Below are 13,316 nucleotides of genomic sequence, written 5' to 3' on the forward strand. Positions count from 1 at the left end.
TCAGCCTGCTAATCTGATCTTTAAGTTACTCCTCCACTCTTTACTTCCCATTATTGACTGGACCAGACTTCTGTAGTCGATCCTGTTGTTGCCAGTCTGTCCCTTTCAGCTAATAGCTCTCATATTGTCAACATGGGCTGCTCTTGATTTGCTGAAACTCTGCAATTTTCAACCCCAAGCTTGGGAGTCACCAACTTGTGTGCATGACTCAATCCTGCTTGTCGACAGAAAAAGCAATGTTGGTTACCTGTAACAGGTGTTTTCCCCACAGAGCAGGATTAATCAGATACACAACCCCTGCTACCTTCCTTGAGTTGCCTAATACCTTAAACTTTGGAACTAACCGAGAAGCTAATGAGACTACTGTGCGCAGGAAGGGGCACATATGCTCAGAACTTTGAGCTGTGGTTGAGCAGTTTTTGTCCCTGTACCATTAGATGACATCACCCATCTGATGTGTCTGATCAGTCATACTACCTATGGAAAAACCAGCTTTTACAGGTGAGCAACATTTCTTATTAATATTAACTCCTGACCTCTTTTAACCTATTAAAGATGCAGTGGAAGATCACATGGAGCAGCATTAGTAAATGTGCACTAATTTCTATTAACTGGTGGTACTTTTGCTAGTCTTTCGTTTTTGTCTCTTTTATTTATTAAGGGTACACATGAAGCAGGATTGCACTGAGGTGAGTGAGATGAAAATCTGACATGGATCATGATAATTTCTCATTTTTCAGTCTAGTTGTGAGTGACGATGGCGTATGGCGAGATCAGTTCTACAATGGAAATCTTAACAAAGAAAGAGGTATGCCATACTTCAAGAATACTATTGATTTCCAAATATCAGGTCTGATCTTTAAATAATTTATTTATCAAAATACACAAACCCCGGATTCTATAAGTGGTACTTTAAATTTGTGCAATTTAATTGAATACTTTATTTGTAGCATTTGTATCCCACATTTTCCCACCAATTTGCAGGCTCAATGTGGCTTACATTATGCCATAATGGCGATCGCCATTTCTGGGTAGAAATTTGCAAATGGTATTGCATTAAGGTGCATACATGGTAAAGTATAATACAATATGGTATTGCATAGAGGTTCCTGAGTGATAGAGTAAGTTATAACATAAGTTAGATAATCAACTATAAAAAACTCATTTCCGACACGGGAAATAGAGTGGTAGTGCGTATTGCGTAACTTTCATTAGTAGCAACATGGTTGTCAGTCAAGTGTTGGGGGTTCGGTTTTGTCTAGTTCATGTAAAGTCTAGTTGTCTAGTAGTTAGGATGGAACGTTGTGGTAATTATCAAATGACCCAAACGTAGGGGCTCTCTGACACAAACACCGTTCAAGCATTGTGTGCTCGAATGGTGTTTGTGTCAGAGAGCCTCTATGCTTGGGTCATTTGATAATTGTTTTTGATTGAGTTTCTGAAGTAATGTTTTTTGAGCTTGTGTGATTTTTTTTGCAATTTAATTGAATAACAAGCCAATTAGCACCAGTAATTGGGACCTAACTATCAATTATCAGTACTAATTGGCATTTAAAATCTACATGCATAAATTGACGCACCTGGATCCAAAAAGGGGGCACAGCCATGGAAGGGTCATGGGCAGATCAGGGGCGTTCCTGCAAATATATGCATATTATAGAATAAGGGGGATCCAAACCTAATTCAGGCATGAGGATGTACACCAGGGTTCAGCTGGTGTAAATGGTCACACCTACAAGTGCTATTTATAACTAACCTTGCTGAGCTATCACCTAACTTTGAGTGCCATTTAAAGAATACCCCTGTATTACCTTTGCATACATTCGCTTTTTCCATGATTATTAGGGATCGGCATTCCTAAATGATCATTTCAATAGGAATAAATTCCAAAAATGACAGGTTTGTTAAATTTCAATATTTTTTTCCAAGTGTTAATAGTTATTAGGCACCAGTCATCCTTGATCCTATAACCTTTCGGATGGAAGGTAGCTGCCTTCCAGGCAAACATATTTCTGCCTCTTGAGAGTCTGCTAGTTCCTGTCTCCTAATTGGCTCATTGCTTTCAATAATCCTTGTGTGCTGGATACACTTCTTAGAGTTGCAGTGACATTACTGGGGGTGATCACCTGGAGGTGATGCGGCAAGTATGTGCCCTCTATGCTGCTCCTGTTAGCCGCCACAATTAACCACATCATCCTCCACTCTCTGAGCAAGTAGTTTGCTGATCGGAGCACCAAACTACTGGAAAAAAAAAGGTATTCTTCTCCAAACAGTGTTCTCCCCAAGCCACCAGGTGAACCAATTGGCCCGATTTAAAATCTACTTCGATCACACAACTCACATGCTGCACAGCTACTAAAGCACTCGATATGATCTTCCCACCTGCCTAATTACTCACTGCCACAGACACTCATAGCTGAACACTTTTGCCTCCCACCTATTGTGGCAACACCACTACAATTAATTTTTCAGCATTGATTGTTCTCTGTCAGGGTAATTCTATTGCCACAAGCACTATATTGAGTAGCATATCAAACTTCCACTGCTCATTTGTCCTTTAGATGTGACCGTTACTGAAGGACATTTTTCACTGCTGCGGGTATAGTTTTTATGTACTAGCTGCCTTTCTTCTTTCTGGTCATTCACTGATGCAGGTAAACCCTCAGCCAAGGTAAAAGAGAAAAAACACAAAACCAGCCCCACGCAGCACACACAAGCACAGAGTCCAAACACACACATATTCACATGCAAACACCCCCAAGCCAGAAGTAACCCCCCAAAATGGCCACCTGCTATACAATAACAATGAGGATAATGGGGATACCAGCAGCAACGCCAACCAAATGGAACAAAATACCAGTACACATCACAGGAAGAAGACGACCATTCCAACAACTGTAAAAGCCCAATCACCACCGAAACAACAACCAGCAGGGACAAACAACCAGCAGGGACAAACAAACAACCAGCAACATGAAACCAAACTTGAACACCCAACAAAACAACAAGAGCAAAACAGGCAGACCACACATACAACTACAAACTGTTAAAAAACCCCAACATTAAACACAACACATATGTCCTGATACAAATAGGTAATATATAACAATTCCCTTCTCTTGTATAACTGCAAAGTACTTGATATACTATATTGTTCCTGTGGAGTGCAAAATATTAGAAGGGAAAAAGCCTCTGTAACCCAACCTCCACCCTTAATATGTTAATAGGCTAAGGAGAAAAGTAATGGGTCCAACTTTCTTCACTGGCATAAAACCCCCTTAAACTCCTAATTCTTGCTAAAATCTCCACTGGAAGTTCTTAGTGGATCAATCCCAAAATCATAAAAAACACACTTAGCTTCTGAGTTGGTGGTAGACGTAAAACGTGCAAACAAGGTCAGTCACACTGACTGTGGCCAAAGTTTCACCTACTGTGGGCTGTTTCAAGGCGTGCATGACTAATCAGTAACGCTGAGCACAACTCATCTTCAATGCACCATGCATATCGGACGCGCGCCAAAACTGAAATTACCTCAAGAGCCACATGGTAGCTGGGTGGTAACTCCATTTTGGTTCGCTTTGAGCAAGCGTAGATGCTTACGCTGCTTAGTAAAAGGGCCCCTCTATGAATAACTACACGAACTATAGATGCCATCTCCACAATGCACAACATTATTGTAACTCCACCAAAATTTAAATTAAGCCACTTTGAACCGAAATTTGTTTTTGGATAATAGTGGGATACAAGAATGCATAAATAAAAAATAAAATGAATAAATTAAGACTTATCTTGAGCAATCCTAGTTCTTGTCTAGTTCTAGTCTAATATTCAAGCCTCAAGAGTCTCTGATAGGTACTCTGTGACAATGAATCAGCCAAAGTAAAGGTACTGAAAGACTGACTCTATTACCTACATAAAAAAGCTGATAGAAGAACCCAGTTAAATTTTGGTCTAACCCAAGGACTGGGAAAGAAAAGTCCCCAAATGACATGTTTCTTTCCAGCGTAGTTAAGTATCAGTATTTTTTTTTCAATAATAGCCATCATATATATACAAGCCAGCCTTGAATCTTTGACCTTTATGCTAGACGTCAGCCACCTTTCAGAGGAACTATTTTGCTTCTTGCCCCATGCCTAGCTGTGTCTTGTATTTTGGAGAACACGACATATTTCTCGTAAACATAGTCTGTTTCCAGCAGAAACCAGCTCAGGGCAGGCTTGAGTATTTCTGCCCTGCCTCTTGACTACTTTTCTGTTATATCACTGTTCTTGTCCAGTTGTGCTCTTAAAAAAAAAAAGAAAATGAAAAAGCCAGCAAACACAAGAACCTAAATTAAACTAAATAAATGTTTTTCCATCTGCACATCCCTAAAAATTAGTCATTGCCTTTCTGGAGAGATGGCAGGACCTTCCCGAGCTGGGAATTTGCCACGTGTGACACACCTCCTAGAGCTCCTATCCCACCCACTGCATTGTAGCTAAGCAGGGAAGGCAATGGATAAGACACAATTTTCGAGCCTCCACCTACCACTGCCCTATATGGCAGCACTGCCCACACATAGCTTGCTATGGCCCTGGGAGATGGTTATATTATGATGAAACTACCATAGAAAACTTTCTGCATATATCTTGGAAGGATATTGGCTATGATTCCCCAAGGTGTAGAAATGATTTGTAAAGCAGTGGTACAGCTGTTCTCCCACCCTCACCCCAACAACAACTCAGCCAGTATTCTGATTTCTATATGTTGTAAAATGTTCAACTTTTCTAGTTAAATAGTCCTTTTTTGTATTTGGGCCATTTATAAATGTTTTTTTCTAAAAATAAAGATAGTGACTACCCACAACTTGTCTTTACATTTTTCCTCTCACGAACAAGTTGCTGGAGTACTGCATTGCTGCTCCCTCAGCTACTATGCCCAACATGGTTCAGCACCTCAGTGCCTGCTTCTGGTGCAGATGTTACAGTTGCAGACAGTAATTCCATTTAAGGTGATCACCTATAGTACTTCTATGGTTGCACGTCAGGGGTCGTCAGACCCCAGACATAACTTAAAAGAGGTGCCAAAACATGTTGGGGTCTCTGAAGCAGGCATTGATGTGCTGAAATATGTTGGGCATATTTATTTATTACATTTGTATCCCACATTTTCCCGCATAGCAGTAGGCTCAATGTGGCTTACAGGTTCCGGAGAGTAGAGTACCAACTCCGGGAATATATACAGAGTGGAAAATAGAGTAACAGTAGGTACAAGGAAGCTGATAAGGTTCCGGAAAAGAGAACACAACTCTGGGACAAATATATAGTAGCATATAAAGAGAAGTAATCCCAATAGACATTTTAATTAATTTTACAATTTCTACTTAAATCTATGATTGCTTTTAATAAAATTGAGACTCAAGTCAAATGATACTAGCCTGTGTACACGCCTCTGTATTTTATTGATATCCCATGTGCAGCAGTTTTGGACCTCATTTTTTTGTAACATTTGAGCCACTTACATGCATAAAGTACCTCTTATAAATACTGACAGCATAAAAGTATGTGCATTGTTTGAATGGCACATACTTTGATGGTGGGTGTGCATGTGGGTGGAGTTTGTACGGAGGGTAGGCAGAGCATACAAGTATGCAGGTACATTGTAAAGTAGTATAACTTGCATGTGTTCTTGCTAACATCTAGGTGAAGGCATTTACACCAGCCCCAGGACTGGTACAAGTGATTGTGCCTTTAAAAGCACTTTTTGTAGGAGCTGATGATATTGAGAGTGTCTAGAGAAGAATACCAAGGGTTAAATGTTAGAACAGGAGAATAAAATATAAAATAGGACAAGCCCTATGGCTAATGTCCTGTCCAGATGTTGGAACTTGTTAGGCGTGACAAGCATGTCTTGTGTAAGTAAAGCAAAGAACAGGGAATTGAGAGTTAATTGTACACCCTTAGCCTGCATACCCCTGACCTCTGGGTACATTGCAGATGTGAGCAGAAATAATGTGTGCCAGCTGCAATAAGATCCTGTTGCAGAAAATAGTTATACTCTTTGACTAAAATTGCTAACGGTTGTTGAGCTTTGCCCTGAATCCCCAATGACCTGCAGATGGAATAGCTAGTGCCTCATGATTTATGATATAAACCTGTTGACCTGTTAGCCTATGACTTAATGCTTTGTTAATAAAATGGCGAAGATGTCTGAGCTAGTCCAGTGTATATTCAAGTGGACTCTGTGACTCTCCCCCAAAGGCCTTTGCTATATCCTAACTATAACCTTCTTTGTGAGTTTTCTTTCCCTTGACATGTAGAATCTCAAATAGGGAAAGAGAAATGGGACTTGATGTACTGCCTTTCTGTGGTTTTTGCAACTACATTCAGGGCAGTTTACATAGTATATACAGGGGCAATGGAGGGTTAGGTGAGTTGCCCAGAGTAACAGGGAGTTGCAGTGGGAATCGAACCCAGTTCCCCAGGATCAATGTCCGCTGCACAAATCACTAGGCTACTCCTCCACTCCAGAGTAAGACATAACTGTGTTCATTAAAACAGAGGGATCTAGATGTCTATTATGTACTATCCAGAACTCCACCAAAACCCTATCAGTGACTGCACAAGCTTTACTTTCATAAGTAATTGTCGCTGCCATGCAAAAGCTCCCTAGCATCTGGTTGCTCAAGGTACCCTCTCTATTTGTCCCTTAGCTTTCCTCTTCACCTCAATTTCTCCATCTGCTTCTTTCTCTGTTTCTTCCTTCACATTTGCCTACCTGTTCTCTTCCATCTCTTTTTGATCTTTTGTTTCTCATATTAGCTTGGTCATTATCTTTGTACTTGCTTTCATATCTGCATTATTTATAAAATTCTTAATGTGCAGTCAAGAATACGTTTTTTTGCTTCATATTAGCACAGCAATTATTCTTGTGCTTGTCCCTTTTGGACATTATATTATACTCATGCATATCCTGTCTTTGTATTTATTATTTTTTTGCTGTTTGTATTAGCATAGCAATTATTCTTGTGTTTGGTCCTTTTGGACATTATATTATATTCATGTATATCCTGTTTATGTATTTATTTTTTATAACTCTCCTCTAGTGCTTTTATGTGTGTGTGTGTGTATGTATATATATATATATATATATATATATATATAAAACTATATTTTTGTATAAGTTTTTTCATGTGCAATTAGTCAGGTATATGATTTTTTTTGTTCTCATATTAACATGGTAATTATCCTTGTGTTTGTTCTCTTTTGGACATTATATCAATGTATATCCTCTTTATGTACTTATTTTACAATTTAATCTTCATTGATTTAACACTGGATTTATGTATATCCTTTTTTTTGTAATTATATTTTATAATATTTTATCTCCAGCTTTTTTCGTAATGATTTTTTAGTACATTTGATCTTCAGCATTTATATTAGCATGGTTATGTTTTTGATGTTTTATGATATCTTATATCTCATATATGTTCCTCTTTTTGCATATCATATCTATGTATATTTTATTCATGTATTTATTTACTGTTTTTGTTTATAGACTCCTGATGTAGGCCATCTGGCCGAAACACAACGTTGTGTCGAGTCATTTTTAATGTGGAATTGTGTTATTATTATTTGTTTGAATATTATTAAATTTTGTTTATTTTAAACTTAACTTCAGGTCCAATTATTGGATAGCCTGGCTCATATTCCCATCTTTTTGTTTACACTTTACGTGCCGTGGGATCTATTGAGTTCTCCACGTACGTGGATTCTCTTTAGATTTTACTCTTCCATCTCTGTGCATCTAATTATTAGATGCTCTAACTATAACTTATGTTGGCTCTCAGTCTGCCCTTAACTCTGTCTCCAAGTCTATGTGTATGCTTAATGTATATAATTATTTGTAGAACTGGTGTGAATTAAAAATAAAAAAAGAAGAAGAATTATGCAATCAGCATTGGTGTCGATCTTATGACTGCCAGAGTACTATTTATGTTTTTGCTTATTCACATTTGATGATTCTCCTTTTTTTACCATATAAAGCAAGGCAATCTACAATAATAAGTAGTAGTAGTAATCCAATAATGTGGTAAAGGCAGTTAGCTTAGCGAGGTTTAAAAAGGTTTGGATGGCTTTCTAAAGGAAAAGTCACTAGACCATTATTAAAATGAACTTGGGGAAAATCCAATGCTTATTTCTGGGATATGCAGCTTAAAATGTATTGTACTTTTTTGGGATTTTGCCAGGTATTTGTAACCTGGATTGGCCACTGTTGGAACAGGATGCTGGGTTTGATGGACCTTTGGTCTGTCCTAGTAAGGCAATACTTATGTACTTATGACCTCTCCCAGGGATGGGAGAAACATGCCAGGTGGGTTGCTTACATTGGTGAGATCCCTAAGCAAACAGTTCCTTGTTATAAAGTGACCCTTCATGTGCCCAGATTATGTCCCAGTAAATGCAAAGCTTGTTTGCTATTCTTGGCAGTGTGCCTAGCATATGCCCATGCAGTTACCACACAGAAAACTCTGTAACATGTGGTAAGTGTACTGACAGCATGGATGCACCATCTGTACCAGTGATAGCAGGTGTTAAACAGTGTGCTAACTGCAATGTGCATTCCATGCCTATTCCCTGCTCGTAACCTGCCCATTTCTTGCCTTATAATAGGGTATTCAATTAGTGTATGGTTACCATGGTCTTGTGTTAATGGCTGCTATGCACTAACCGCTTGATGCACTTTAGTAAAATGGCGACTTAAACTTTTTCCATATTCAATGTACGCTGTTCACAGTACAGTGCCCAGATATCATAGTCATCAAGTTTCTTCTGTCTGTGTGGATAAAATGATTCATATAGAGAGCATTTTCTATAGGAAATGTCACAAACTCATCTGTTCAGTTTTTATTTACAGTAATGCAGTTTTAACATAAAGGGATCACAGAACAATGTGGTTAGCCTCATCTCCAAGAATTGCATTCCTTTAATGCATGATGGTAGTTTGGGATTATTATTGTATTATTATCCTGTAGATTGTTTCAAATTAATACCTCCATTTTACTCTTTCTCTATAGTTAATGTAAACATTTATACAGTGTGTTTTATTCGGGTGTATTTTTTAAGGTGCAGTAGTTCTGCGGGTTGCAAAATCATGGTTTCGAATAGGTTCATTAGAAGAGCTGGCGTTTTCACAGGAACTGGACTTACTGAGGTGAGAATAACAAAAAGAATGCCATGCTCCTTTTTTCTGGGTCATTTGGAGGGGCATAATCAAAAGGGACGCCCAAGTTTTTCTGAGGACATCCTCGAAGGATGTCCCTGTGAAGGGGCGGGGAAACCCATATTATCGAAACAAGATGGACTTCCATCTTTCGTTTCGATAATATGGAAGTGGACGTCCAAATCTGGAAATTTAGGTCGGCCTTAGAGATGGTCGTCCTTAGACTTGGTTGTTTCTGATTTTCGGCGATAATGTAAACTGAGGATGCCCATCTCAGAAACGACCAAATCCAAGCCCTTTGGTCATGAGAGGAGCCAGCATTCATAGTGCACTGGTCCCCCTGACGTGCCAGGACACCAACCAGGCACCCTAGGGGGCACTGTAGTGGACTTCAGAAAAAGCTCCCAGGTGCATAGCTCCCTTACCGTGTGTGGTGAGCCCCCCAACCCCCCCCCCAAAACCCACTACCCACAACTGTACACCACTACCATATCCCTTATGGGTGAAGGGCACCTAGGTGTGGGTACAGTGGGTTTGTGGTGGGTTTTGGAGGGCTCATGTTTACCACCACAAGTGTAACAAGGGGGTGGATGGGCCTGGGTCCGCCTGCCTGAAGTGCACTGCACCCACTAAAACTGCTCCAGGGACCTGCATACTGCTGCGATGAACCTGAGTATGACATTTGAGGCTGGCAAAAAATATTGTTAATTTTTTTTTGAGGGTGGGAGGGGGTTAATGACCACTGGGGGAGTAAGGGGAGGTCATCCCAGATTACCTCCGGTGGTCATCTGGTCAGTTCAGGCACTTTTTTGTGGCTTGGTCGTTAGAAAAAAAGGACCAAACAAAGTCGTTAAGTGATTGTCAGGGACGCCCTTTTCTTTCGATTATGCGTCGAGGACACCTATGTGTTAGGCATGCCCAAGACCCGCCTTCGCTATGCCTCCAACACGCCCCCGGGAACTTTGGTCATCCCCACGACAGAAAGCTTCTTCTACTAACACACCAAATAGTGCACAATGTTTCCAATAGCATCCACTGTAAGGCATTGTATGTAGCACACAACACACTATTTGAAAGTTTTCTCTTTGCACAGTTATTCTAACATGCTTCAATGCAAAAGCAAGTAAAGCAACTAATTATTACTGCACAGTTAAATGAAGGGGCCTGGTTACTAAAGAGTGGCAAAGTTTTGTATTTGCATGTTAAATGCAAAATTTTACACATGGTAAGTGCAAAGCTTTTGTGGTAACTGTCCCCATACATTGAGCACACAGGAAAGTTCTTTATCGCGTGTTAAGTGCACCTGCACTAGCTGCACAAGTGACAGCACAGGGTAGAGAACCAAGCACTAAATGCAATGTACAGTCCAAGTCTGCTCTCCATCTATAATCTCCTCATTCCCCACCCCGTAACATGGCATGCAGTTCGCGTGGTAACAGAGAACAGTGAGGTTTCTAGAATCCAATGGATTGTAGGACCCAAGGCACCATAGTTTTACTAGAGTTAGGTCTTGTCAGATGAACCTGGTTAATTTCTTCGACTGGGTGACCAGAGAGTTGGATCGAGGGAGAGCGCTAGATGTGGTGTATTTAGATATTAGCAAAGCCTTTGATATGATTCTGCATAGACAACTTATAAAATGAGTGCTCTCGGTATATGCCCTAAAGTGACTGACTTAGGGCCCTGTTTACTAAGCTGCATTATAGGCACATTAGCGTTTTTAATGTACGTTAACTGTGTACACACCTACAATATCCCTATAGACACCTACACGGTTAGCCCGCGCGTTAATTGAAGGCGCATTAAAAATGCTAACGTGCCTTAGTAAACAGGGCAATTAGTTTGGAACTCTTTGACTGGAAGGCAACATTTGGTACTGGTAAATGGAAGTCACTTTGAGGAAGTAGATGTTACCAGTGGTGTGCCACAGGGTTCGGTTCTTGGGCTGGTTCTTTTTAAAATTTTTGTAAGCGATATTGCCGAAAGGCTGACTGGTAAGGTTTGCCTCTTTGTGGGTGATACCAAAATCTGGAATAGGGTAGATACCCATGAGAGTGTGGATGATATGAAGAGGGATCTAATGAGGCTTGAGGATTGGTCCAGAATTTGGCAGCTAAGATTTAAAGCTAAAGAAGGGAGGGTCATGTATTTGGGTTGCAAAAACCCAAGGGAGTGGTACAGTGTAGGGAGTGAAGTACTTTTGCGCACAAAAGAGAAGTGGGACTTGGAGGTGATTTATGTGATGATCGAAAGGTGGCCAAACAGGTAGAAAAGGCAATGGCAAAAGCTAGAAGGATGCTTGGGTGCATAGAGAGAGGAATGACCAGCAGGAAAAAGGAGGTGATAATGCCCAAGTATAAAACTCTGGTGATACCTCATTTAGAATATTGTGTACAATTCTGTAGACTCCACCTTCAAAAAGATTTAGAATAAATAGGATGGAGTCTGTGCAGAGGGCAGCTACTAAAATGGTTGGCGGTCTGCGTCATAAAGTGTATTCTTTGAAAGAAAAGCAGGAGAAGGGAGATATAATAGAGACATTTAAATACCTTCATGACATTAATGCACAAGGGGCAAGTCTTTCATTTGAAAGGAAGCTCTGGAATGAGGGAGTATAGAATGAAGGTGAAAGGGGATAGACTCAGAAGTAACCTGATTAAATACTTCTTCACGGAAAGGGTGGTGAAATCGTGGAAAGGCTTCCCAGTGGAGGTGGAGGAGATGAAACTGTATCTGAATACAAAGAAGCTTGGGACAAGTACATGGGATCTCTAACAGAGAGGAAGGGATAGTAGATGGCTTGGATGGCAGACTGGATAGGTCTTATGGTCTCTATTTGCCTTCATTTTTCTATGTTTCTAAGGAAGAGACCTTACAGCATGTGGATTTTACAACTCTGTACATCTATTAATTGCATCATATGAATGAAAAAAAAAAGAAAGCCATACATTTACCCAATAAAGGTTGACTAGATGTAATATAATCTACTTTCACATGGTGTTTTTACATAAATATGACAATATACCCTTTTATTGTACAGGAAACTTTTGGACTTTGTCATTCAGGAATATTTTCCATTGGTAGATGCAAGTAGTTCCTATCGATATCTGGTAAGTATCATTTAGATACTAAAACAAAGGTTCTGTGTGTTAGTCTGGTGTCCATGGTAGAGTAGAGTAGTGTTTTTAATCCTACAGCTTCTGCACAATATCTGGTCTCGCATATTTGTTTGTGTTATGGATGGTCGCATTTTGGATGAAGGAGGCAATGTCTAGGACAGCATCTTGTTAAAACAGAGGGTCAACATTTGTGACAGGTTACATCTGGGAGCCTTCAAAAGTGGGGGAGGGTACCTCCCAAAAGCTAGTTCAGGAATATATTGTTAATCCAATAAAAAGATATTGTTATATATACTACATATTTGTTAGTATTTATTTCTACACAGGAGAAGCAAAGCAGCCTCACCCTGTATGTCACTGTGCACAATACTCATTAGAAGATAAAAGCTTTGTTTCAGTTTGTATAGCTATATGATCTTGTTTTCTTATCAATAATGTAAAAGTTTATTTAAGGTGCTTTTGAGTGCATGCACTGCTGGGTAAATGAGGGCTGAGCACAAGATGCATGACAGCACACTGTTGCCATTATGTTCTTGGTTTCTGATGAATACCTTGTTCGCAATGTATTTTTTAATACATTTTTTGATTTGTTTAGTTTTTTAAACTGCTAATTTTAATTCCTTAGTTTTGGTTTAGACTTGATTGTATATGTGTGTGTGTTGTGCTAGAATATCACAGTGATGTTTCTTTCATTGTAGTTGCCCCCATATCAGGGCAGAATTAACCCTTTAGTGGGCTCCCATTATGATGCATATACATTTTTAAACCCCATACAAATGTGTGAACACCAATGCTTTAGCCTCTATATCTGATTAAATCACATTACCTTGCGGGTTTAAAAATACCCCAGCCTCTAGCAAGCACTTTCCCCAGCCTCTAAAACTTTCAACCCCTCTTTGGCTTCTCACTATTGCCTGTACCATTGCTATACTGTGAATTTGCTTTTGAGATTAAAGATAATGAGGTTGGGACACGATGGTTAATGATACCACCTCT

At 39.7% G+C, this 13,316-nt stretch overlaps 1 protein-coding gene across 1 annotated transcript in view; it reads left to right on the forward strand.

The window, feature by feature from the left end:
• The window catches only part of LOC115467703 (protein adenylyltransferase SelO-like), a 127,576-nt gene that overhangs the window by 41,089 nt on the left and 73,171 nt on the right, over nucleotides 1-13,316 (forward strand). Inside the window, exons 7-9 of the mRNA XM_030199284.1 lie at nucleotides 741-808; nucleotides 9,105-9,192; nucleotides 12,242-12,311. Of these exons, the coding sequence (XP_030055144.1) occupies nucleotides 741-808; nucleotides 9,105-9,192; nucleotides 12,242-12,311 (226 nt within the window). The remainder of the gene's footprint in view (nucleotides 1-740; nucleotides 809-9,104; nucleotides 9,193-12,241; nucleotides 12,312-13,316) is intronic.

The sequence above is a fragment of the Microcaecilia unicolor genome, chromosome 1, assembly GCF_901765095.1.
Source record: "Microcaecilia unicolor chromosome 1, aMicUni1.1, whole genome shotgun sequence".
Lineage (NCBI taxonomy): Eukaryota > Metazoa > Chordata > Amphibia > Gymnophiona > Siphonopidae > Microcaecilia > Microcaecilia unicolor.